Here is a 26,349-nt window from a genome sequence, read left to right as displayed (position 1 = left end):
ATAGGTGCAGCTGAACAATAAGGATGGAAGGGCTAATCAATTAAAAGCGTACCTACATGAGGAACTATTATTGGCAATGCGCAAGTACTTTGAGACTCTTCAGGTGATGGACATTAAGTATTTTTTTACTTATTTTCTAACTGTGAAATATTTCTAGAGCAAATACAAGTTCAGTTATATTTACGATTTAAAGCATCGTTTATTTTCATTTATATTTTATATACCGTTGTCTCTGATTTAGTGCAACAATCAACTTCAATTAATACATCTTTACATATATAGACCCTTTTAGTTTTGCTACCTGCTCTGTAGATTTGCTCATTCTGAAATTACAGTTCTGACTGAACTTTACCTACGCAGTAATTGTTGTGCGGTAAATAAATTTCTTCATAAGTAATTAGGTTAGGCGTGGGCTTTAAGTTCTAATAAATGACCGCCAAGCGATGAATAAAATCTAAACCAAGTATATATATATATATATATAGGGTAGCGAAAGATTCAAGACAATTCAAAAAAGGCTGTTGTATAGAAATTTTTTCGAAATTGTTTAGAACTTGTTGTTGCTTCACCCTGTATATCATACTTTAAAATTTGCGGCTCTGAGATCGAAGCTTTCTTTTTATCTTTTGTGTTGTCTATTTTAAGTCCACGTAATATCCATATCATGAGATTTCAAAGAACTCTCAGTTGAAATTTGCTTTGAATCTGAGTTGTATGAAGCAGTTGATAAATGTATGATTCGTGCCGCGGCCGAGGTCACAAGGTCTAATAATAGCAATTACAGATAAAATTTACTATTGCCGTATTGTTTCTGCTATGCTATACAACAAAAGATCATCATATAAGAAGCAATAGTGCGAAGAAGAAATTTAATTTTTACGTGAAAGAAATATTACCAAGTCTGAACTTTCTTAACAATGTTTCATATTTTATATCCAACACCTAAGCCGGCTGACATTACTTCAAACGGCTGGCTCGTTCCAGCATGAAGCGGCGCTTCCTTAACCATTTTATACGAACTATTTTTGAAAAATTTGAAATTAACAGTTTGTGGCGATTCCGTCAAAAAATCACATTAATTATTACACGTTAATCGCTTCCCCTAATTATATCGACATCAAAGTATAGCCGTTTGGAACCATTTGATGTAATAAGTGATCTATTTTTTTTTTCTATTATTTATTTAGCATTAGGTCGAGTCACAAAGGGTGTCAATGAAATCTTCGCGGTTTGCGGCTTGGAACAGCTTCCGGTTGAACTCCTCGTACGAAATGTCGTCACTAACGATCTCTTCGATCACGGAGCGGTCTGGCCATCTATAAGGAAGGTTATCAATATTATATAAGTGAGCGATTGCATAACGACTATAGTCACAATACTGTTAATGTCACTACACGCCAGTGGATAACACCCAGCGCTAGAATAAACCAAACGAGTGAAACAACAGGGGCGAGTGAGTGGAAAGAACGCAAAGAGAACCAATCAGATCGACAAAAGTGGTGAGTATTTCGTATTTCAGTGTATGTAGCAAGTTCGGTTCCTTATATATCTAGATATAAATTATTCAATTATACCATTTTTAGGTCAATCTATGCAATGCTTTGTGAATGACTCTCAAGACTCACTTTACTGTCAAATAAAGGTAATTTTGACCAAGTGGTCTAACGTACGAAATGAGCTGATATTGGATATTGTTCACTTTTCTGAGATATCTCTATGCCATATTTAAAAAATTAAACATGGTGGTCTTATTTACGATACTAGGAAGCATTCCAATGTGTACTTTATGTATATTAAAGTACGAACTCTAATAAGGCAGATTAACCAACGGACTTATGACACTGAATATGTGGCCGTTATATATATTTTAATTTCTTAAGTGAGACTTGGGCGATATGGTGCTATATGCGATATGTGATGGTCGAGTACGCCTGACCTACTGACAAATCTCCAATGTGCCAAGGTGAAACAGAAGCTAAGCGACTTTGATATTAAAAAAAAAATCTGTTACCTTAGAAGATGAACAAGCTTAGAGGGTGCTACTATCCAACAATAAGCAAATCAATGCTATTTGGCTTATCGTATGGACTTAAATCACTTGTACTGCAAGTAACAAACAACGCTGCGGACCCTTATATAATCATACGCCCATAACGGCATGTATATATATATATATAGAAAGAGAGAGAGAGCAAACACTTACAGTGATTTAAGGTCGTCGATCTGTGCTCGTTTTTCTTTGAGTTTGTAAAGTATGCGATTTCTCGAATAGGTTTTATTGCTCAAAAGGATTTTGTCGGCTTCTCGTAGGAAATCTGCAATTGAAATATAGCAGAATCTATTTTGCACTACGAAAATACATAGCTTTTATAAATAAACAAAATTATAAACACATTATAGACATGTTATGCTTACAAGGGTGAGGTCATAGCTGATTAATACTATATTATTTTATAAGTTAACAAATAAAGTAGTGGATTACCTTCATACAGAATGCTGAGCGAGAAGGCTTGAATAAAATCATCAATGGGAAAAGTTGTCCGTGATCTGTCTAAAAACCTGAAATAATTTAGACAGACTTTATTAATTACTGGTCTATGAAAAATTTTTGATTTGATAAAATACATTTCGTAAGTGCAGTAGGTAATCAAAAGTTTTATATGAAAACGGTTCTAAAAATGTTTTTTGCTAAGGATCATTAGTTTAATAATCTATTAACTCTATGCGCTAACTTTTTAAATGATGAAGTGAACTTGCCTGAGAATGCTTTTCTGCACAAAACTCCTCGAATCCCAATGGGGCCATGTGAGCTCAATTATGGAACAATAGTCCCCTTTACTTAGCTGTGTATCTGCAAAAGGTACATTTAGCAAATACGAATTTAGTCTACGTTGTGAAAACAGACACATATATCTATATATAAAACTCAATAGCGCAATCATTTTTCTCAAATTAGAGAACATTTAGATAAAATTCAAGCCCGCTAGCTCCTGTCCAAACCTTAGGAATCTCTGTTGTAGATACTCGTTACTACCGGATACACTAAACATTGAACTATTTAGCCCATGGAAATTTTTAGCCAGCTTGCTTTTTTAGAGATAAAAGGAAAATGCAGCACACTGTTTGTTTTTACAGCATACAATTTTTTTTTTAATGTAACGGTCAACTTAATCACATTAGTGCAGATCTATAGATGAATTATTTTGAAAGCTCGTCTGTGAAAAAGCCACCTACCAATGCATTCATTGAACGGATTTAACGTGGACCGAAGTAACCGAACGACGCAAGCCCGATTATACGGTGACGCGAGTATATACTTCCCATCTGCATTATGTACATGTTCACCACTATTTACCTTGCTGAAACTAGACGTTGACCGATTGAGCAAAAACCAAAAAAAAGGTAAGAGCACATTAAAACGAATTAAAAAAAAAAACGAATTTCGTCATCTTTGTAATTCGTCTGATATCCTCATGTTAATGTGACTCTTCTGTGTTATGTTCGAGATCACCTCAATCCACAGGATCAACCTCAATGACGTATTAATGCTTCAATTTCGAGTAAAGCTTGACTTACTAGTCCTTGAGAAATTCATCAATATGGTCTACACGGTTTTCACTCTGCATGATTTTATTAATAACATCCTCCAGGTACACGTTTAGATAGTGATCCGCTGAAAATGCATCATACAGAGAAGGCCAAGAAAATCAGGATACAGTTTTGCGCTGTTCTATTCAGTTCTAATTGCGCGATACTATGTTACTAGACCGAACCAATATTGACTTTGAAATTCGAACCTGAACAAGCTGTGCCTAGACATCGCATTACTGATCAGCGTTTTATGTTGAAGGATCGTTCATTTCTAATATAGTCATTAGCGGATCGTTTCTATCCGAAATACAATCTCGGGTAGAAAAATGATTCGCTTCTTTTTACCAATGTTTTTTCAACTTAAAATGATCCTGCACTATCGACGTGTGCGATCGACGTGTTTCTGCTAACAAACCATCACATGAACCAGGAAATGTCCGTACCAATATATTGCTTGAGGTCACACATTTCCAATAAAGGGTAATAAGCCTTTGTTACAACGCACACACGGCGATCCTCTGGAAGTGCTCCTATGGAGTGGCCGTCTGCTGAGGAGAACGACACTCGTGCCGCGGTGTATCAGCTGATCAGTGAGTTCTCTAACTTTAAGGAGCTGTTCCTCTTCCGTTGGGGTTTCGCGCAGGCTGTGTTCACAGCAGCCTCATAGCTCCTCATAGGATTGGCATTTCCGTTTGCTACATTGCCCAATCCCGTGTCCTGATGCGTTTGACGCTCTTTCGCTTCTTGAAGCGCTGCTTCAAAGCCGGGCGAAGTCGTGGTTTCTTAACCCACGATAGCAAGTGAAAACCCCGCCCGGCACTGAAAATGGTCATGTTTAAATTAGCTCTGCAGAGAAGTAGGTAGTAATATTCGAATAGCTTTTCTAGTTCGTTAGAAATAATAGTATAATTACTTGCAATAATGGTTGTACAACTGGTCTTGTATCCATATAAGCAAGGAGATAGACTAGAAGTTAGGCATTAGATCTCTGAGATGACGTGGACGAATATCAGTTGCGGGTACCTGAGATTCGCAGCGATCTGATAGCAAAAACTTTGCACCATGTTTTATATATAAATAGACGGCCTACTATCTTTTTTACTCAAACACAACAAGAGAATCTGATCTTAGGTAAAGCGAGAAAAAGACCGTGGCTCAAAGAAAAACCATAGAGCTAAGTAATTGCCTAAGACAAAGATCCGTTTTTTTGTGTACGTATGGCGTAATTTGCAGCTACAAGTCCGAATTCGTTGAAGCCTATCCTAGTGTATGCCTATGATCGTATTATCAACTACTAGCCATACTTTGGCGGAAATCGCCGTCTTTCGTGGGGCTTATAGTTAACATCATTTGAGAATCAAAGTCTAAGGGATAACAATAAATAAAACGTATACCATACTGTTTACCTTAACGAATCCGCATTTCTATTAACTTGTATCTGTAAGTTGCGAACGCGATGTAAATGATTCTGCGATTTTCCTTTCAAGAATCCGAGTTCCCACTTTTTCGGGACCCAAACTTTCATTTCATTTTTTAGACTCCTGCTTTTCGCCGCGCAGGTAATGTCGGCTGTACGATAGCCAAAACTAAGAGTTGTAACGATGTGTCAGAGATCACAAGCAATTTTTAACAACTTGTATAGAAAAGCTGCAGTTAACCTAGGGCATCTTACCTGTAGCGTTAAGAAAATTTTTTAAACAAAATTTATAAAAGGTGTTCAAGGAAATGGGGTCCCGTGAACACCTATGCATCTTTTCGTTGAATTCGTTCATACAATTCGTTGACTGCCTTTCATTGATCGAGACCTGTCGAAAGCCGTAGCATGCCTCTTTCTAACCTACCTCTGTCGTCTTTCCAGCACCTCCGACTTTTGCTGCCATTTCGTTTTCTTCCATCACACCTTAATCCTGAACTTTTACCAGTTTCTCCTTCACCATCATAGTTCCTTTCATCGAAATTATGATCGTCCTACCCTTACAGTAACTCCATCAACGTTGCTTATTGTGGAGGTAATGGCTGTGGTAGTAGTCCCCATATCTGTTTCCATATCGGTACAGCCAAAGCCAGCCAAATAGATTTCCGCCGAAGACGATACCGCTTGCAATGTTGAAAGAAGCAGGAGCGTCGCCACAAGCACAATGTAATTAAAAAGCAGAGCCGCATTCCAGACTGCATTTGCACTGATATGACCAATGATTCGATGCTGTATGTCGGTTCGATGATGTTACAATGGTTGACGATATGGATGCAATACATACGAAGGCAATTAAACATATATGATAGATAAAGTTTCTGTTTTCAGTTAGAGGTGTACACTACATGTCATTAGAAACACTAAAAAGCTACAAGCCAATAATATACTGAATGCTGTTTCATGTTGGTAAAATATTACTCCATCTTTAGCCATTATGAATATAGTTGAACACCATTTAGACTTCTATACAGGTGGGAGTATTGGGTTTTGCTAGAGTTCGAACTTAGTATAGTTAGCTACTAACTTACTAAAGTCGTATAAAAGTTAATTAGTTCTCTGAGTTTGCGGCTTTCTGCCCTTATAAAGCCTATCCATATATAAAGATATTTTTTCAGTATGATAAGTTGTGTGTCCCTGTCCAATCTTTACTGCCTGTTTCGCCACTAATAAAAGCAGATAGAAACTGAAATCTGCACGATTATATATTATTGCGGAATCGGTATCAACAGCAAGCCACATTCTCCAGCACAGAAATGATACGGAAAGCACTAGACGAATAACTGCGTATTTCCCGTAACTATTTTTTAGCTCGTTTGATTACTTTGTGATTTCCTGTTGCCTAATTGGAGTGTTTTTCTCTATTATGGGAGAGTTATATATCATTTTTGATAGTCATCTGATCAGTTTACGTCACCCGTAGTCCATATTTAGTGCCTAGATTTTAAGGAAAATCGTTTGCCTACCATCAGGATCAAGGTTTTCGTCCATTAGATAGGTTCAAGAGTTAGCTAAATGCGATATTTTCTTTCAGGATACAAAAGCCAATTTCTGCTGCCACTCACAATGTAATATTAATCCGAGGCAATTACAATGTGTTTCTGTCACAGAGAAAATATGCGAAGATGTTTATGATGCTGAGCTTGAAGTAATGTCAACTAATGTTGCTGTAAACGTTATGTTTGACAATATCTGGAAGTGGTTCGTATTCGAAATGTACGCATATATCTACGCATTAAAAAAGGTTTGCCATATCGTCTGAAGGCTGCACCTTTGGTCACCAGGAATTAACCACACAAATGAGCGCCTATTTCTAATATCTATGGAAGTGTGAATGTGTGTGGAACAATAATATATTTTTGTCCTGATAATTGACCAGTGTCAGCAAACACCGTCTCGTAGGCGCTTGATAGTTATATGCATATCGTAATTGGTTAGTATTGTTTTCTATTTTCTAAACGAAATTCAAGGAGAAATAAAGTTGTGTAGCATACACAGACCTTCTGCTATAATTTTGGGTATACTTGACAAGTCGATTAGTAGGTTAGTCATCAAAATGTAACGGCGGATTCCCTATTGATGGGATAAATCGACATTGGCAAATATTTCGAAATATAGTTGCACTCTAGACGAGTTTATTTGATAATGACCACTTTTATTACTCGGTAATTTTTCTGTTACCAAAATACGTTGGGAAAGTGGGTTTATATAATGAAATTTTATAGCATCACATACCTACAATCTAAATTTAGAGGTATTGCATTAGCATATAGAAAAAAAAGTTGAACTAATGTATTTCTTTCGACTTGTTGAGTAAGAACTTACTTGACATCCAATTAAGTCTGAGCACGTACTTAGTGCTCTAGCCGTCCAACACGGGACGATGCTTCGACGAAAGGCCAAAGTTAAAACGATGATCATAGTAATCAGATTGCTCTATTAATACTCTAGTCAATTTTGAAATGGCCTCATAAGCAATCATTTTGTTCTTTCTGTTCCAGCTAGACAAGGTGTTATTTAGGCGAGTGGCGTCATTCAGCATTTTACTGAAAACCTGCTTGTGGACATCATCGATTATGTCGAGTTCTACGAAACTGATTCGTGGAGAGAATGACCTGGTCCTGACGGAGGCCGAACTTGCACTTCGAGGAACAGAAAAAAAGCTCGCGTACACACTGTCGCCGAGCGAAATACAGGATGGAGCTGCGCTGACGCTCGAGAAAGTGGCCCGCATCGAGTTGTTGCAGCGCTCGAAGCAGATTGTCGATAATATGAAGTATGAAACAATTTCGTGGATTTTTTATTTCTTTAGCGAGCAGAAGGGCATGAACACATGGCTAATATAGAAACTAACTTACTAACCACGACGTTAAACTGTCACTCAGATCAGACAGGATATAAAAAGAAGGACAAAGGTGAATGTTAAGAGTATGGACGGTGCAATCTTAAATCACTCAATGATTTAAGCTCGTGATATTGTTCTGCATGGAGAAACCATCTAATCAAAGGTGGTCTCATATGTTATTATCTAGAGTTATACGCTACGGGTACTAGTACTAATATGAAGACTCAGTTGCTACTCTTTGAAGTACTGCTATTTCAATATGACTATTGTTTAAGTGGAACTGTTATTCTCGCTTAGGCCAGAACTATTATAGTATATATATTTAACTTATTAAGAAGCAAGGATCAAGGTTTGAGGCGTTGATGGTTCAAATACGTCAATTCGCGTATATACACAAGATATGTGTCAGTAGAATAAGGTCACTTATCTGATTCGGCTCAACAGTTTTTTTTGTGAATACCTAAAATAGGGACAAGGGTAATCCACCCGCTTCCCATCGGACTAGAATCACTTTTCAGGCAGTCTAACAGGACATCTGTCTTTTTGCACAATAATTTTTCTTGTTTTCATAGTGCTCGCGGCCTTCCAGAACCACGGAATATTTTTACAGCTTTCCAGATAGCAGACTTGCTTGGGGGTAATGGCTTTCAAACGGGACGTGGTGTTATCGAAATAACCGGCGAAGCCTCGTCGGGTAAAACCCAGCTGCTGCTTGATATCGCGCTCAGCTGCCCTCATAGAGCAGCTTATGTTGTCACAGAGGGACGATTTCCAGGTCGTATTTCCCAGTAAAAGTCATACTTTTCGAAACACTGGTCTCAGTTCAACCGCGAGTTTTTTTAGGACTGGTTCTGACACAACTCTCGTACAATCGCCCCACCTCCACTATTTTCATATTAAACGAGTAAATAAATGTTTCGATTTTTACGTCTCAAGCTGCCGCTAAGCATTAGACTACACAGACTGTATCTAGTGTTTTCCCTATCCGTTTATTATACAGAAAAACTTTGGATAATATTGTAGTAATTCGTGGGTGATGTAGGTAATCGTCTCTGTCAGCTTGCGTCGAACAAGCAGCGCTGGCCTAACGCATCCATGGACAAGATTTTGATTTCGAGGGTGGCAGACCTCGACCAGTTGATGAAAACGCTTGACAAGGATTTGCCGCGTCTCCTTACGACTGGAACTATAGATGCAATCTTAATAGACTCAGTATGGTTATAAGTTAGATTTTATGCGTAAATACATAATCTAATTCGATTTCCATCGTGACATATAATCATTTTACGATAAAAATTGAATTTATTCAAAACATTTCTTTATTAGATAATATATAATATCGCAAAACATGATCAACTTATTGATGACTTATTGATGATCGAATTGTGTATTGTGAATTGTAACGCATATGAACGTGTGAATTGTTCATCTATAGTATTTGCGTATTCCCTCGCTAAGATATACGAGATATTCACGCAACATGTCCATCAAAGTATTGAGAACGAGACAGTTTTTACCCAATCTGATCATACATTCCCACTATTTATGTGTAGTACAATTTTATCCTCTTCATAATAATTATTAAATACAAAATTGCACAAATTTAAACAAATTGGATAACATTTCATAGTAGTTTGAATGATTTTTTGTTTCAAAGACTTTATTTTGCTTTAGTACCAGGATACAGTCTGTAGTATTTAGACGATAATATTCCCTGACGATTTTATATGTTTTTATTACTGTTGCGAGATATATTTAACATTTAGGAGCGAGTTAAAGTTCAACATTTGCACATTTGTGTCTTTCTCGTGTATTTCCTATGAACGACGACCAAGATAACGTGGCCATTCCGGGTCGAGGAAGGCTGTAAGGAACGAACAAAAAGTATACAGGATGTTGTCCGTAAGCTTCACCGATTCTCGAAAAAGTACAACGTTTTAATTGTTTGCGCTAACCAGGTCGCCGCTGACCTCGCTAGTGGAGTTCTTCGGCCATGCTTAGGAACATCATGGTCTAAAGGTAGTAGTCAATGTATTGTGATTATAATCAAATAACTATAATTTATCAAAATAATTTGTTCCAGTAGGAAATCTGTACCCATGAACGGGTTAAATAAAAGACAGCCCGAACAACGCTGCACGGCACTGTCTATATAACAGTGAATAAATCCTTTCTCACTTAACGGACACGTATGGACGAGAAAAACGTATGAAAATATAACTGAATGAAACCATTTGCACGATATTTTAAACGCGTCTACGTTTTAGGGGACCGGATATTTGAACCAATGATGGATACAAGTTTCTTCGCATTGTTGGCAGAAAGCTAGCAATGCAGAAGGTGCGGCAGTGCCCCTGTATTGTGGAACGCCATGTATCAATTTGCTTTTCGCTTGTGTATATCCATGCGGAATGTCTCATGACTACGACTTTATATATATCTAGATAGGAATCGATGTAACACTATTTTCAAACTCTTACAAACAGGTTTCAACAAATTTCGACTCTCACGCAGTATGACAACGTAGATTCTAATAGAATTGCCTCGTGTTAAATCTGTTTAATGAAAAATAACATTGCACAACTGGCAGTAGATTTGGCTCCGTGCTTCACTTCTTCTACTAGTTCGTAAATTTTATTTACAAATTTAAAAAAATTATGAACGGAAATACAAATCGCTGTCTTTTTTGTCATGTTTTACATTAATTTCAGGGGTTTCCGGACGACTAATGTTAAGCATTAAAGATCGTGAACTAGGTCTCCGCAATTTGCGGGTCGACTGGTGTGAAAGCTATTTTCAATGGTGTGTGGGCAAAGATCGTGAGTTTCAGATTCGTCCAGAAGGGCTCGTGGCCTTGAACGGCGATGATCCCACTTAAGAAAAATGGAGCAGCTAGTTTGTACTTAAATATCGCAACTGAACCCTCGCAAGTTGAAGCGGCTGCAAGCGAATACGTAAAAATGAACTATGTGTTTGACATTGTTACCATTGTTTACTCATGATATATAGAGAACAGGACTTACGTGATCATTACGTGTTTACTGTAATATGCTTTATCTGCAAGAACTGTTTTACCCGATATTTTTTGATAAGCCGAAAGCTGTTAGGTAACATAAAGAATGCTAGAGGGATTTTAAGGAAGATTTGCGCTCACAAAAAGTATCTCCGTTGATTAACGTTAATACAACAACGGCGTTAGAAACACAGTGACGATTGCTGGCTAGTCTGTGGTAGTTCTATTAGATGCAGAAGAAAAATGAACCTACAAACTTACTCTTAATAATACTGACAACAAGTCGTCAATTCAATAAATGAAAATGATGAAAACTGTTTGTAGATCTTTCTACGTAGGCTTTTAATCGGCTGAAATTTTCGCAGCACATAAAGAATGAAAAGCGGCGAATAGGCGCAATATTATTTCATTAGTTCGTTTATTGTCAATTAGCCTGTCCATGCATCAAATATGTGTACACATATATACATGTTTCATATGCACATCTCTTAGAATAAATTAGCAACGACCACCCACTACTAAATAGTATTGTTGTGTTCCCTTAATGTACACATATATATATATATATATATATATATATATATAGTGTAGACGGAGTGAAAAGGCAAGTGCTAAGTAGCTATATACATTTTCCTTCCCCTTAGCAAACCAACGAGTAATTATAGACTCTGTAGACCTGTATCAATACACAATGAAGCTTTATAGACATGTACCATTGCACAAGAGATCTTTGAAGAAAATTACATTATGATAATCAATAATCTGCCTATAATCTTCTCCAATTAACTTTTTGCTTGTGCGCAGTGAACAGACATGTAATACAGATATAGTTTTTTCTATTTATAGACGTATGCAACATTCTATCTGAAAATTTTTTTATATCCTATCTACAGCAAATCTACATAATTCCTCACGCATCTCACAAATGGCTATGGCGCGCACGATGGCCCGATTTGACCCTTTAGATCAAGCAGTATATGAAGGTTTACGTTCCGCTAAAGCTAAACAGATCTTATCCTTTTACCACTTGTCTTTCCCTCTCGCTGCAGCATCCATTTAATTGTATCTAGGTATGCTAAAGGGCATCACTTGCCTAGTGCGAACTCTCCCGTCAACGACATGGGCGATGAGAAGGGTGGTATCGTCTGCTTCGACGCTTAAACGAACGAGGTCCCTGAACTTCAGAAGGCCCTTCGATCCATTTGGGAGCAAAACTACCCGGAAGTCTGGGAGCGACGGGGAGTTTTTCGAATACTCCGAATCAGTATATACATCAAATACGATACGCGGTGGCGCTGACTTCGGCGGACTAAGCTGATCTCGTTGTTGATCTGAACTTGGCTCCAACTTCTCATTTCTACTACTACTACTACTCTGTTGTTGAGACTCCGAAGGATTATATTTGGATGATAATATATCGACAGTCGTGCCGATTCCTTCATTAATAATATCAACGCCTTCGCTTTGCTTGCACTCATTGATTAGTAAGTCAGTGCTCAGAGAAGCTAGTGGGATCGATATAGTATTTTCGTCAGGACCTGCTCCCATGGTAGGACTGTCTAAGGCTAATTCCGATGCGGTTGTAGAAGTACCGTTTAAATGACCAATGAGACTGTTTTTTGAATTCGTAGAAAGTACTGTTTGTAATAAATCTGGGGTAATCAAGGAAGAAGTCTTATCTGCACGATAATTTTGTTCGTCTTTAACGATGACTGAATGTTTCTTACGGAATTCATGATTGTTGTCTTGTGGAACATCTATAACAGATATTAACTGCGGTTGTCCCTCCTTCGTTGGTTCTTCGCTTAAAGGTTTTACAGACTGATCGGTAGTTTTCTTGTCTGTCTCATCTTCGTCGCCGTCTGCCAAACGTCCAAATCCTTCTAAGAGTGCTGCCAGGTTCTCTGTGACCTCTTTACCGAGGGTAAGTTCCTCAAAGATAAGTGAAGTCATGTTTCCTTTGGTACCGGTCATCATTGGTTTTGTAGTTCCGCTATACAAGGCACTCCGCTACAAAATACAGAGGATAAACGAAGTGCAATAAATATGTCGCTAAGAATGCAGAGAAAGTTGAAAGTGATCATCTTGGATGTAAAAGGAGGTGAATCGTGAGAAAACGTACAAAAGCTCCAACAACAATTGTGTATGCAAATATATTCTATCTGCCGTCCTCATGTGATTCAATGTTATTTGGATTAACTTTATTGATCAACCAAGAAAGCAGCTACTTTTTTGATGTTGACTTCCCTCTCAAAATTCTTAAATTTCTAATTTCTCACCAATAAACTTAATCGGATTTACTTACCTTATCGTACACGTTGTCAACGCCACTTCCCCGTTCGGCCACGATTCTAGCGAATTCTTGCTTGTACTCATACCAGTTTTTTGCGAAAGGAATTAGCGGAATTCCGTCTCGAGTAAACCTGTGCAGAGTGCTCTGCACAGAAGATGAATGCACGCCCAACTCTAGCCCATCGAACCATCTAGGGAACCAACGGCGATGGAAACGCTCCGTCGAGGCATCAGGCATAGTTCCAGCCGAACCCGGCGGGAACATGAAAGAGCCTGGTACGGGCCCCTGTTGTAGCATGGCCGCTAGAGTACTATGCATCTGTGCCTGCGCGGCCTCCATCGCTGCAAACTGTTTATTCTGCAATGCGACAGAGTAATTAGATAATTGGCTTGTTAAATATAACAAAACCTCAATGTATTGTACTGCGTGTGAAACATAATCGTGTATCCTTTTTATAATATCTAGCAAATGTACAACCGAGTGATCACGTGATATTGTAAAGCATTTGAAGCAATGCTTGACGACAAGACCATACGTAAAACTCGGAGTATGTATTAATTACGCCATAATAATAACATACCCTTTTGCCCCTCTTGGTAGCAGCTCCTTTTTTTGTCGTTGAGCAGTCACCCTTCCGCTTTCGTAGTCTGCCCTTTGTAATCGGGCTTAATTCTAGGTACTCGCCCGTCTCCTCATTGAGCGGATCCACTTTTTCACTGCCCAACGCGGTGACCCATTCCTCAAGTATAGTCAGCGAACGCCCCGCTATGAAGACATTTGACGGTTGGCTTCCAACAGTAGTTGTCTTGTTAACACCGTTAGCATTACTAACGTCATGAGCTACACAAGCCGGTGATAGTTCAGGCGGAATCGTGGGCAAAATAAGCGACTGGCCCGCACACGAAATGTCTACAAATGAAATAGGCTTGCCCTGCAGAAGTAAAGAAACAATTAAAATCCGTGAAAAGGTAATTGTGTGACAGGTAGAATTTAAAACTCCGGAGTGGTGTTAATTCTCTTCTTAGCTATGTGCTTGTTTATATCGCGGGCTTTAAGAAAGGCTCTACTTATGTACTCTAGTACGAAAAAAAAGTCGCATTTACAGCTGCAAAATGTTGGCAAGGAAGAGGAAAACGGGCGAATATGACGAAAAAAAATCAACATACCTTATAAATCGGCCCAGGCGTGTAGGCCAACTCAATTTCCTTCGGAGTCTTGTCCTTATTATCCGGTAACGGCATATTGCACGAAATTATCTGCGTGATAAGTAACATCAATATTTTGAAACATTTCTTATTTAACCAAGGCATGTCTGCTATAGTGAGCGCATATGGCATATATCACGTTTGTTTCACCAACTAACGTGTAATAGATGTCTAAAATATGCTAAAATTTCGTCACCTCACAAAGCACCATCGCAAACAACTCTGTACATACCAAATTACGAAACACCCTATTTTCATTTTTGTAAAATTGAACATCATTTTGTCGAAGACAGACGTACTTTGCGAGCCATAATGCAGTCTGCACAAATGGTGTCAATGTGCTTCATAGGGTTGGACTGGATTGTTTTCTCTCTACCGCTATATTAAGGTAGTCAAAAAGTAGGGTTCGTTTTACACCTGAGAAAAACACAAGATTCAATTCGACTTCAAGCAACCACTTAGCTCATTAAATATTTGAGATCACTCTCTGTTACCTTTTTGCACGTTTCTATTGATTTAGTTATTTCGTCTCGCGCGAAATTTTCAAGTCTGACAGAGATCAATCAGTCGCAAGTCTTCGGAGACTTGACTGTCAACTTTTCTGTTATGACTGCTAAGCAAATATTACCAAATGACCGGTTGTTCATAGTCGCATAAACGCAATTCATTTTTTTTAACCTCTTCACGAGCTGTTTGGTTTTTAAGGCTCTCATCAGTCTTAAATGGGTGACCCAAGCGAAGCACATTTTCTAGCTTCTTTTGTCTATCTTTTTTTTTTTTTTTTTTGCTATCTTTGTACTTTGCAAATCATCTTCAAATATCCCTTTGAACTACAGGCTCCTCGCCGTACACGTTACGAATATCCAAACTATTTCCGTAAGGCGAAACGGAGCAAGTGTACAAAGCTTAAAATTTACCAGGAGCATCTCTTTTTGGAATATGAACTAAAAAGAAAAGTCCAGTGATCACACAACGAAATTTATAATGAAACCGGCTTATGGAAGAGAGAGCACTCCTGAATGCTACAAATAATTCAACCGAAAATGAAGAAGAAAAGTGTATAGAAGAGTGTCTGAAAAGGGCCGTACATTACTTGTCGACCAACCTGTTATAATGAAAAGAAGTCCGCTAAACAAAAGTTCTTTTGCCTCAACTGTACCTCAAGATCCGAATCGGAATCCTTCGAAAAAGCAGACTGGGCAGGTACCACTGGCAATGCAAGAGATTGTGCTGCCAACAGAAGTTTTTCTTCTTCGGTGCTGTCTGTAAGGTTATAGAGTATCATTAGATGAAACTGCATGAACCTATTTTATAGAGACATGAAGGCTCGCTAAAAAAAGGTCGGGCTCATACAATAGTAATAGCATGAAGCTCCTGTAGGTCACTAATGCAGGTCTTGTTTGGATACAGTAAACATCCAAAGGGTTTCTCCTTTATCAATCAACATGGTCTCCGTCAGTGCACAACTTTAAGTGCCGCAAACACACAATTATTCCTATCGCTCAATAGAGGAGTAACGAGAATGAATGTTCATTTTTGTTTTTGGCTATACCTACCTTTCGCTGTCGGTTTTCGTCGTTTAGGTGGCTTTTTATATGGAACGACTATGCAGCTCCCCTCCATGAGATATTCGAACAAAAGATGTAACTCATGATCAGCTTCATTACGTAAAAGGGTCGCATACGCGTCGAAGACTGACATTGGCACCCCTTCTGAACACACCAAGTGAAGCTTGCCGCGCTCCAGCAGGTAGCTGCGAAAAATAATGGCATTAATTATACATTAGATAAATGTATTTATAATATTAGACATCAACTGAACAGCATGAATCTTACCGACTAAAAGTAGATAAATCATGGACGCTATCAAGGAAGACTTACAGTGCCTCGTAGAACTCGAGCATCACCGGATTCGTGGCTGATCCCATAGTCTCAATCATTTTTCCTCTTCGTAAGGTTACCTGCAATTAATAGAGAAAAAGAGTTAGATGGGAGTGCAACGTATTATATAGCTGTAATGTATAACTAATCGCATGCTCTTTCAGACGTTCGCCAGGAACACGCTCAATGTAAACTTGACCTCCAGTCTGTCTAGTAACGCTCGGTTAGGGCATAAAACCGTTCAAACACTTTCCCGTCGTGGTGGTAAAACGTCTATAGTGACAAAAAATCAGTCCTGTAGAGCCAATGTCCTCTGATAAAATATGTTCGCACAGCTTTCTCATGTCTCACCAGCACCGATTCTGACATCGAAAAGCGCAAACCACAAGCTCGTTTTACGATCTGATCCGGCGGCATTTTCCAATCCTGTCCAGCAGGCCGCTCATAATCCCCAATTAAATGCTTGAACTTCCTGTCGGCAAAATCACCGGGGCAGACGTCCAATCAGCCAGACATTCAAGCCATTCTTTGATGATTTCGGCCATACCGCCAGCCATCTCGTCGTCAAAATATACATATATTAATGCCATTTAGAAAACGCATATCAATGTAGGGTACGCGAGTGGAAGTTAAAGATGACAAAGCAAGGCAGACCGGAATGGTACGCTCCAGTTGTATTAGCATTGTGATGCTTGAAGGCCATGACGCATATCCCCAACCCGTATGCTCGATACGGCCGAAATACTGCATGTAGACCATGGTATATCAACTAGCCTGTTTCTGATGGGCGTCGATAATATGGGTGTTATCAAAAGAATACCATATCTATGGGTTCATTCAACAAAGACAAACCGTGTTGGACTAATCTACAGAGATAACGATCAGTCCTGCTAAAATTAGTCGGAGTCTTAATGTGTCGATCCTACGTCGACTAATGGCGTCCTATTCTGCGACAGGGGATATGGGCTAGAGCGTGTGGGTCTGCACGCGACTGCGCCGTGTGCCGGATTGCAAGTGAGTATAAATAAAATGCCTCCGAAACGTACTCCGTTGGCCAAGGATCGATAAATCTTCCACAGAAAGGTATGCATCAACCCCAATGAACGAACCAAATAACCGCTGTCACTAAGGGCATTACCACGATAACAAAGTGAACTCTGGATCATTGGCGCTTGGGCCTGCTTCTGCAAGCTTATTTAGAGCACCCGGGATTGTGTCGAAGGCCGACAGTTGTACGACAGCGATACTTTGTTCGGAAAATGTATTGCTAGTGTAGTCAATAGTAAAACCGGAAGTCGAAATTGTTTATCATCAAGATAAGATGAAATCCTTTCATAGTAACAGTCTTTATTTATATGATACCTATAAAATTATTCACTGTAGGTCCACCTATTAGCAGACGCTTCAACGCATCGCATGCTTCACAATAGTGATATCACATGAAGTAAGCGAACTAAAAACATGTGTACGACATTAAAGTAAATAATTAGGTGATACGGAGAAAATGTCTCACCTCAGCTTTATGCCTGTCAGGAAGCCATTTAGCCTGTAGAATGGAACCCATCTGGAACTTTTTCAGGGATTCAGCAGCTTCTATTGTCTCTTCGTGATGTCTAGAACATGACCACGAATATATTAGTACAGAGTCTGCGGTAGGGTGAATCTGAACAATTTGCCATTTATCCTTTATCTTTTGAACAAATACTCAAATCGCAAGCGAATTATACCAAAGAAGATTTGTCAACCAAACTCAATTGGTTAAACCACTAATTGCCTTATGATTTTTTCCCTTTACCAGCTAAATGCTCTTTTTGTAAACGTAAGATCAATGAACTTCTCTCCACTTATGAGATAATAAACAAAAAATGTCGTTGCTCACCTACCAGCCATATATACTGAACCAAAAAGCACATACAAATCTAACATTTCAGATTCTAGCGAAAGTAGTTGACATATTGTACTTACTTAATTGCTTGTTGGAGTATATTGGGATCGTGACCATGGATAATCTTTCTTAAAGGCCTTGGAGGCTTGCGAGGAGACTTCGCGCCTGCCTCTATAGTGGTAGCTTCAGGAAAATTAGCTTTCAGTTTAGTTCCATTCGACGTGGTTACCTGGAAAGTTGAGAAAATCCATTACAAGGACACAAGCATTATATAACTTACTTGAGGTATTTAGTAGAATAATTATTGCTACAATTAACGGAACAATAGTGTTACACACAAGCCACATTAATTAATTAAGATCGTTCTTCACCGAAATATTCAAGACAAAAACACAGTCAGGTGTGGTCAAAGAAATATTAATAAATGACTGCTAGCTGAAAGCCAATCTAAAATTCGCATTTAATCGTCCTTATCGTATCGAATACGACAATGTATCATATCGCTGACTATTGTTTGACCTTCGGAACTTCGCAATAGCCGACCCTTGTAAAGACATTACACTAGTGCATCTGAACTCACTTGCTATCTTTTGCGGCGCCTTAGGAGAACAACTTTGATGACGAAAACGTGATCACTTACCTCAATGTCACCGTACTGAGGCAGGCGGGGAACCCGTAACTCAATCTCTACCTGTATAGCTAGCCGCTCCTGTCGTTCTTTTTCCTACAAGAAGAAAAAGAATTGGAAAAAAAACTATAGAAAAATGCAAACCTTTAATAAATACTGGGACATTGCGAACAAACTGCGAACACAAAAACCTCGCCTGAAAGTATAAGAACTATAATAAATTTTAGATAAAATAAAGGTCTTATTAAAAAACGAAGTAATTTGGACAGCCAAGCTTCTGGATAAAACAGACTAGAAATCGCTGCTCCAAATATGATTAGCGCTACATGCTACATAACCTGGGTGAATAAAATATAATAAAAGAACATAGTAAAATAACAAAAGATAATGGTAATAAAAGAACATGCTGGAGATATAACCATGAGAAAAATATATGCCATAGTTTCTAACCAGGCCATTATTTGTTGTTAAATTTCTTTTTACAATAGCTGCTGCGTTAGCGTACCAACAAGGAATGATCCCACAACACAAAAATGCAACATAAACAAATACACCATTCGCTTCGATCCCATTACTTACCCAGTTAAGGCTACATTTTAACCGATAGCCTTATAAAAGACAAATTTAAAAGTACCTTTAACTGCCCAAGCCGTGAAACCAATAGGAATTGATACCTTTTCTGCTTCATCTTTGAGTCGCTGTTGTTCCTGCTGTTGACACCCCGGAGATGATTCCATAGCAGATGATTTACGCACCGCTGCTTGGCTCCTAGAGGGTGTGGCCGACGAAGCACTACAAGCGCCAAGAGTTGGCTCGAAAGCTCTGAAATATTGAGAACACGTATAAAAGCTGCTGGTCGCTTGTTCCTGTTCGAGGACGGTAATCAATGTGTACATAGAAAAAGATATCATACAAATACTTATTATTATTATTGCATAATAATAATTATTATTAATAAACGCAATACTCACGATCCCATGAGTGACGAAGGCATTGGTTCTTCAATGTGCGTCCTCACGGCCGTGGCCGCCCCAGCCGCCGTAGAGGGGCCACTGCTAAAAGCGGTTACTACCTTAGCAATCGCTGACGCAGAGCTTGGCGCCGATCCATAGAATCTATTCGAGGTCGGAGAGTTTGGCCGAGAAGCGTGACCATTTGCCCCATACCACTGAGATTCGTCCTGGTCGTCAACTTCGGTATCTGACTCGGTTTCCTCGTCTGCGTCTGAGCCAGAATCCGTTGCCGAGCCAGATACAGATGCCGTTCCAGGATCAGATGAAGAAGAGGACATCAAGCTGATATCAAATGAACGACAAAATGAGGAAAAGCATTTTTCCGTTCTTTAAGTACCGTTTCAGCGCATTATGAAGATGCCGCGAAAAGTGCCAGAAGATTGCATTCTTTTGTCAAAGATAAAAAAAAATATGCATTAATTGACAATACTTGTTAGATCTAGCATAAGTATTCTCAGCGGTAACTACGATATTTCTTTGTTCGCTCTATAGGGAATAACTAAAAAACCGATCATTTACAAATGATTTTTTATTATCCTGAAAAAAAGCTTATCGCATATTGACCTGCGTGTAATAACTTCCAGCGCTTTTCTGGGCACCCTAACTTCTGCGATAACAACTATTATTTGATGCTGCTATACCTAAACCGTCCTACTTTACCTTAACTCACATAGGTGGTAGGATAGATGAAAAGGAAGTAAAAAAATACACCCACTTACTGTTCAAGTCCCTGACGCTGGCTTAGGTCTCTAGTAACACGCAGCACGCCTGGGCGAGGTCTACCCGAAATTCGATAGCTCGACTGAGAGTCGGTTGCGTGAAGAGAACTAGGAAGATCTCGGTGACTGTTGATAACGGCACCCACGAAAAGACAAAGCTCGTAAATATTACAGATATACGGACTACAGAACAGGCTTGAAGACGCCATAAAAATATATGGGCCGCCTTCATAGATTCAAAATATCCTTTATTTGGCTTGTCGGATTTAATAAATTTTTTTCGGAAAGCCGGTCTAAATTGAGTTTTTTTTTTCTATAACAATATTAATAATAACTTAGACTATCTATCAGGCTTTTATGCAAAACATACGGTTTGCTTGCATAGTTTCGCAAATGTCTTAAGTTTGATGGCCGCTGCCCAAGTTCGTTATGAAGAGGCTCTTCGTCTGGACTGAGGCGACTGGGCCGATTGCATTCGTTCTGAGTAGGTGGCGCTGTGTTGTTTGTTGTTCCCGAATTATTTATCACCTGAAAGCAGAACAGCCTATTGTAGCTATTGACCTTATAATATTAGGAAGTATGGAATGTGACTTAGCATGCATGAGTTTGTGGCTGTAACAACAAAGTTTCCGAGATGCGTTAGATAATTAAAAATCGGGATGGATTTCCAAAGTAAATGCTTCACATATGTGTAATTCCTTGTTCAGAATTGCCGTGCGAAAGGCTTGTGTTACATATACTGCTTCTGCTCTCAAAAATCGTGATTTAGTTCCATGCTAACTGTTGATTATTAATAAACAATCATACATACATATATTTTCGTACCACAAAACCTCACCTGGTTAAGCACAATGTGAATAGCACTCCTGTAAAGTTCGTCTCCAATTTCATCGCCCGATGCCGCGACGGAGCCAATAGCATTATTTAAATTTGGTGGTGCGTTTCTCCATCCGATTGGACCAAAACGTGAGGCGGATCCATCATCCCTGCAACAGTGTTAGGAACATGGCATCAGTAAGAATACAATTGATTTCGATTTATATTAATACTTAATTATTATTATTATCAATGTACATGGATATTTTACCGTAGTCCAATAAGTTTCAGCTAAAGTAACAACTTTATAGCTTTGAATGAATCTTCAAATAAATTTTTCTTTGACTTTGTTTTCTTTTTCATTGTCATCATCGTGTTCACCTGAATGGCATGAGAGCCATGAGCTGCGAGTTTGCTGTCGAAGTTGAAGGACCTGGCGTAGGTGTTGGGTGCAAGGTTGGTGCCGGGTGGCTAGCTGGTTCTTCATTCTCGTCAGAGCTGATAGCGATAACTTCCGGTGAAATCGCCTTTGCAAAAAGCAACCGAAAAAAAAAATTTTTAAAGATTGGCTAAACTCGGTTTACAGCGGTTCAATTAGTTATGTTAAAAGTTGTTTCCATGCTGAATGGAGAAGATCTGATCTAACCGAATAAGTGAATTTCAAGGGCCGTTACAGTCGAATATGATTTAAAATACCTTTTATGATTATTCACAGATTGAAATGGACTACTCAAAAGGATTCATATAAAGATCGATTACATAAACGTTGCTTTGCTTTAATATACTTACTTGAGTGGATTCATGACGCACCACTTGAAGGGCCCAGGGATCAATAGCTGTCATTAGCTGTAGACGGAAAACACGTAAGGATCAAATTTTAATATTTCAAACATATGTAAGTTTTACGGCATTTGCACTAAAACGATATGTGCGTGACATACCCGTATATGTATATTTTTTGTACTGCCGCAAAAACTATCAATTCGAGCAATTTTTTATCCTTATTGAAGAGAAATCTAAGCGCATACTAGCTCTAAAAAACGGTGAAGTTTGAAAAAATTTGTTTGTATAGTATTCGGGTTATTCATTTTAAAGGTTGCTCATCCGATTTAACATATCCCATTTCAGAAGCTGATTGAGGAATAATTGAACATATTTCTTTTGAAGGAATTTTTTTCTTCTACTTTAATAATAATAATTTGATCCTTAAATTATAATATTCCACTAATAAGTACAAGGAAAATATGATTTCTCGTACCCTGATACACCTTATTATTTTTAATTAGAAAATTTAAATTAGCATTTTTTTTCTAGCCATCTGATAACGCCAAAAGGGATATTGAGGATTATTTGTATGCGCCGTAATTTTCGGTGGCGCCACTAACGTATACCTAGAGCCTTCAATTTGCGCTCTTAAGTCTTTCGGACACGCACTAATCCCCAGTAAACAGTCGTCCAAAGTTCTCTGTAATGAAGTCGTGCGATTACGCGTTGCTGCAACATTGTGACACCTATTCAACTTGCTTTTTGTTGCCTATTCATACCACGTTTGCTGATGTATGCGTACAATTACTGATATATGTACTCGTAGAATTAAGAAACAGTAGTTTCGGAGGCGACTCCTTTCACACTCAAAAGCACCACCGAAGATTGGCCGACTACCTTGCCAATCCTTGAATTATCTGGCTTTTCGGCTTAAATGATTTACACCTTTCTCGTTACCCCCAAATGCCGTGACGCCGAACTAAAACCGGCACAAATGCTATTTATTGAACACAGAGGTAACATTTTTACAGCGATGAGACGGAAAGTCAACAGGCTCACCCTTAACGAAAGCACATTATATCAAACCAGTCCAAGGGGATCACAATCAGTCCTGTCAAAACCAGGACAAACTTTGAGGCTTCCAAACGTAATCGATGGCGAGCGATTTTCTCGACAAAGAGATATGAGTTTGTCCTGGGCTGCTACGTATGCCGGCTTACGGGACAAAGCCACGAAAGTGCGTCCCTTTTTACCCAGTTGACCATAGATCCGTAAATCCCTCGCTTTAGGTTGAACATCAACATCTTAGACGGGGTGGGCAGCCACTATCACTACAGACCTGGACCTGTTGCCGCAGGCTCGTACACAGTGCCCACGGTCGCGTCGAAGGCCGGTAGTTATACCTTCCGTTAGTCGGTTTGAGGATGCCATCTGGCAAGCAAAAAGAGCTTAGAGAGCAACGTAAATGAACTGAGCACTAAAGGATATAGAAAATAGAAATGCATGAAAATGAAAATATCTCGCCGACTGAAGGAAATTAATTTGAATATATATATATATATATATATATATATATATATATATCCAAATTAATACATACAGCATACATCTATATAGGTATAGCCACAGCATTCGCTCTTTTTTCATTTTGCATTCACCAAAGCCTTTCATACCTCCGGTGGAGGACTGTGTTGACTTCGTGGGTATTCCATCAGGTCAAGATCCACTTCCATCGAAGAGGCGGAGCTTTCCGAATCCACATTACTTTCTGAACTATATCGTTCCGCCATTATTCACAAGATCCTAAAATACATGCATGTAAGACAACTCATTAATATACTATTTGTCTATTATTGTGCATCTGCAACTGCGAACTTCCGGATTCAGGTGCAATTTAGCATGTAAATTTAACACCTCTTCTTTTAAGAATAAGCATCAAGTCCCAAAGTAAAAACTTTTTGTCCTGACCGGATGCAAGTCTTTTTTGTTTTAATCTAATACGCATAGACATTTTAGTACTCATCAGATTAGAATAAGCGTGAAAAAACCTTTAGGAATTCTACTTCCTCAAGAGCAAAAAAAAAACTAGTGGGGCGTAACTGAATGACTCAAGAAAAAGCAATATTTATTTTGAGATTATATATAAATAGAATAAACATACATCGTATATAAAAAGTAGAATGTATGGAATTTTTCAATACGTTCAACTTTTTTTACACGAACTACATAAACTTGTAAATCAGTAGGCCACTGCCAAAGATCCTTCTATTAATTCTATTAAAAAGAGTAAAGCAATTTTGTCGACAAACGCTTTCCCGTGCCCTCTGCCGAAATTACGACGTACTACAGAATTTGAAATTTGTGTAAAGACAGTGAAACTTGTAAAAACATATTTGTCCTGCTTACCAGAATTTTGTAAGTCTTTCAATGGGTCCCGTTTACCAGTCAGGTTACTGATTTTTGTAAGCATCTGTGGTTGGTGGGGGCTACACGGGTACTGCCGGACCACTCTACCCTCACGTTGGCGACTCGAGTACCATACACAATTGTTTTTCAATTGGAGTTGTTGCAGCAACTTCCGTGATGAGCGTTGCAGCGCCTTATCGACGTTCTACAAAGAACATATGAGGAACTCAGAAGTTTTGTACATACTCGTTTATCTTGTCTCTCGTTTAAGCTACCTTTGGTTAGGGGAATCAGTTCAGTCGATGCCTTCCGTATATAACCCCAGTAACACAATGCAGTTCTCAATATGCTCACGTTACTTAATCCATCCGCCTGCTTCGCCTACCCAGCGTCCTGTCATCCTTCTTTTTGTCTGCTTTTAGTTGTAGTGAGCATTTTCTCTACATTAGTCCTTCTTTGAATATGGTGAAAGAGAAGCAGAATGAGGCGCTTAATTTTTACCACAGGTCACGAACGCGCGAGAAATGAAAGATTAATCTTCTACACGTAGCAGTAATATATTTCGAACGTTTGCCATTCCGTACTTCATAGTGAACACATAGTGAACGACAGGATTATTTTGAATCGAGGCTAGCTAAGTCCCAGAACAGAGTAGTATTTTGCTTCCCGTTTCTATTGTTTATCACTTGCCGCTTCGGTTAGCTACCGTTGAAGCATGTTCTGGTCCGTGGCCAGAGACAAGCGCAGACACGGAAAAGAAACGTTAAAATTGTCTGGTGGGCGCCAGTGGACCTTCTGCGATACTACATGGTTCTTCCTTTATTTGTTGTGTAATTCACGTTAACGGGCTCAAGTAGTTATCTAAAGCATCGAACACCTCTAAGAAATGACCTGAAATGTTAGATTTGGCTGACTGTAATCATCAAAATGTGCATGCATTTCATTGTGGCAAATCGTTAGACTTGTCTTGTCTGACAGGGGCAGATATGCCGGCACCTTATTTTATGACCGTTATGTTTCTAGTTACCAAATTAGCAGTGTGTCTGCTACTGAAGCAACCCGAGGTTTTTGTGCTTTCAGAGCTGTTTCTTGAAAAGTTGAGTCGTCTAGCTTCCTCTATGTTGAATGAACAACTGGACTCGACTCCGAAGATAACTATGAGCGTGCTAAAAAACGAAGTTCTAGATTACAGTACTGATGATTGCCTCTTTTTCATATTTATCTGTCAATTATTGCAATAAAATCGATGTTGAAAAATAACGATCTGGATATTTTAGCTGCATACGGGATGAAATTGCATAGCCAAACATGGGAGCAGCCTGTTTATAACCAATGTAAACAAATAAGGAATATATCTATTAAAGTGGTGCTGGCATTCCCGTGGGATAGCACCAGATGCAGAAAGCCTGTTTTGCAGAATTCAAACAATGAGCAAGATGTATTCAGTATAGGTGTAAACAGCAATAACGACCATTTGGTATGACTATAAAGAGCGTAACAAAATAATACTTTTATACAGGACAACTGCATTACGCGTCGCATAAACCAATTAACTTTGTCTATTCTGAACCTTCTCTCTATTTTATTCAATTGAGAATAAAACATGCTTTTATCATAGCCTACAAGATTCGAATAATCAATTCTTTAGAAGCCGAGCGACTTGTTTAGGTGACCAGTGATGTTTTTTTATTTTTTTTTCTTGTTGTCAAAGAAGGCGAAGATAATTAAAGCTTGTACCGAAGTTACATCGTGAGAAAACTGTATCTGTCTATGATGGTTTGTACGGGACACAACTAAATTAAACAAAATCAACTTTGTA

The 26,349-nt window shown here is 38.8% G+C and overlaps 3 protein-coding genes across 14 annotated transcripts; 1 reads left to right on the top strand and 2 right to left on the bottom strand.

Moving 5' to 3' along the window:
- Positions 1 to 174: 174 nt before the first annotated feature.
- Positions 175 to 6,270, bottom strand: LOC111244275 (centriolar satellite-associated tubulin polyglutamylase complex regulator 1-like). 2 transcript variants are annotated; one of them, XM_022791197.2, is made up of 8 exons: positions 5,433 to 6,270; positions 4,035 to 4,410; positions 3,577 to 3,673; positions 3,235 to 3,365; positions 2,758 to 2,851; positions 2,483 to 2,559; positions 2,204 to 2,315; positions 175 to 1,316 (listed from the first exon to the last, which is right to left on the bottom strand). In XM_022791197.2, the coding sequence occupies exons 2-8, from the start codon at positions 4,057 to 4,059 to the stop codon at positions 1,190 to 1,192; spliced, it is 663 nt and encodes a 220-aa protein (XP_022646932.1). In that variant the 5' UTR covers positions 4,060 to 4,410; positions 5,433 to 6,270; the 3' UTR covers positions 175 to 1,189. The 2 variants fall into 2 exon arrangements, with proteins under 2 accessions (XP_022646932.1, XP_022646929.1); XM_022791194.2 differs by lacking the exons at positions 4,035 to 4,410; positions 5,433 to 6,270 and adding an exon at positions 3,798 to 4,006.
- On the top strand, positions 1,314 to 11,234 carry LOC111244274 (DNA repair protein XRCC3-like). Of its 4 annotated transcripts, XM_022791191.2 has the most exons (7): positions 1,314 to 1,499; positions 6,673 to 6,763; positions 7,564 to 7,838; positions 8,480 to 8,682; positions 8,950 to 9,119; positions 9,743 to 9,926; positions 10,619 to 11,234. In XM_022791191.2, the coding sequence occupies exons 3-7, from the start codon at positions 7,639 to 7,641 to the stop codon at positions 10,783 to 10,785; spliced, it is 924 nt and encodes a 307-aa protein (XP_022646926.1). In that variant the 5' UTR covers positions 1,314 to 1,499; positions 6,673 to 6,763; positions 7,564 to 7,638; the 3' UTR covers positions 10,786 to 11,234. The 4 variants fall into 4 exon arrangements, with proteins under 4 accessions (XP_022646926.1, XP_022646925.1, XP_022646923.1 ...); XM_022791190.2 differs by lacking the exon at positions 6,673 to 6,763 and having other exon boundaries at positions 7,568 to 7,838; XM_022791188.2 differs by lacking the exon at positions 6,673 to 6,763.
- Positions 9,113 to 25,702, bottom strand: LOC111244272 (uncharacterized). 8 transcript variants are annotated; one of them, XM_086979067.1, is made up of 20 exons: positions 24,531 to 25,117; positions 23,798 to 23,927; positions 22,149 to 22,205; positions 21,741 to 21,886; positions 21,382 to 21,529; positions 20,914 to 21,071; positions 20,544 to 20,669; positions 19,783 to 20,106; positions 19,486 to 19,633; positions 18,824 to 18,907; positions 18,264 to 18,412; positions 17,812 to 17,911; positions 16,299 to 16,378; positions 15,975 to 16,171; positions 15,578 to 15,681; positions 14,380 to 14,469; positions 13,794 to 14,144; positions 13,226 to 13,570; positions 12,648 to 12,930; positions 9,113 to 9,771 (listed from the first exon to the last, which is right to left on the bottom strand). In XM_086979067.1, exons 2-20 carry the CDS (start codon positions 23,912 to 23,914, stop codon positions 9,725 to 9,727), a joined length of 3,054 nt encoding a protein of 1,017 aa, XP_086835193.1. In that variant the 5' UTR covers positions 23,915 to 23,927; positions 24,531 to 25,117; the 3' UTR covers positions 9,113 to 9,724. The 8 variants fall into 8 exon arrangements, with proteins under 8 accessions (XP_086835193.1, XP_022646918.1, XP_022646917.1 ...); XM_022791183.2 differs by lacking the exon at positions 9,113 to 9,771 and adding an exon at positions 25,558 to 25,702 and having other exon boundaries at positions 11,311 to 12,930; positions 24,531 to 24,735; XM_022791182.2 differs by lacking the exon at positions 9,113 to 9,771 and having other exon boundaries at positions 11,311 to 12,930; positions 24,531 to 24,735; positions 25,032 to 25,134.
- Positions 25,703 to 26,349: the final 647 nt, after the last annotated feature.

This window comes from Varroa destructor, unplaced genomic scaffold (genome assembly GCF_002443255.2).
Source record: "Varroa destructor unplaced genomic scaffold, Vdes_3.0 BEIS01000002.1, whole genome shotgun sequence".
In the NCBI taxonomy this organism is placed as follows: Eukaryota; Metazoa; Arthropoda; class Arachnida; order Mesostigmata; family Varroidae; genus Varroa; species Varroa destructor.
The sequence above is the reverse complement of the archived record's forward strand: the minus strand, read 5'-3'. Positions and strand labels throughout refer to the sequence as shown.

What these genes read in the sequence shown, in the direction of transcription:
- LOC111244272 (XM_022791183.2), bottom strand. Translation starts at nt 23,914, where the DNA reads ATGGCGGAACGATATAGTTCAGAAAGTAATGTGGATTCGGAAAGCTCC. An exon ending in CCTTCGTCACTCATGGGATC is followed by an intron (nt 19,634 to 19,782) that starts GTGAGTATTGCG and finishes TCAATATTTCAG; the next exon opens with AGCTTTCGAGCCAACTCTTG. An exon ending in ATACTCCAACAAGCAATTAA is followed by an intron (nt 17,912 to 18,263) that starts GTAAGTACAATA and finishes GTCATGTTCTAG; the next exon opens with ACATCACGAAGAGACAATAG.
- LOC111244275 (XM_022791194.2), bottom strand. Translation starts at nt 3,825, where the DNA reads ATGCGATGTCTAGGCACAGCTTGTTCAG. An exon ending in TCCGTTCAATGAATGCATTG is followed by an intron (nt 2,852 to 3,234) that starts GTAGGTGGCTTT and finishes TACCTTTTGCAG; the next exon opens with ATACACAGCTAAGTAAAGGG. An exon ending in GCTCAGCATTCTGTATGAAG is followed by an intron (nt 2,316 to 2,482) that starts GTAATCCACTAC and finishes TTTCAATTGCAG; the next exon opens with ATTTCCTACGAGAAGCCGAC.
- LOC111244274 (XM_022791190.2), top strand. Translation starts at nt 7,639, where the DNA reads ATGTCGAGTTCTACGAAACTGATTCGTGGAGAGAATGACCTGGTCCTG. An exon ending in ATGCAATCTTAATAGACTCA is followed by an intron (nt 9,120 to 9,742) that starts GTATGGTTATAA and finishes ACGACGACCAAG; the next exon opens with ATAACGTGGCCATTCCGGGT. An exon ending in AGGAACATCATGGTCTAAAG is followed by an intron (nt 9,927 to 10,618) that starts GTAGTAGTCAAT and finishes CATTAATTTCAG; the next exon opens with GGGTTTCCGGACGACTAATG.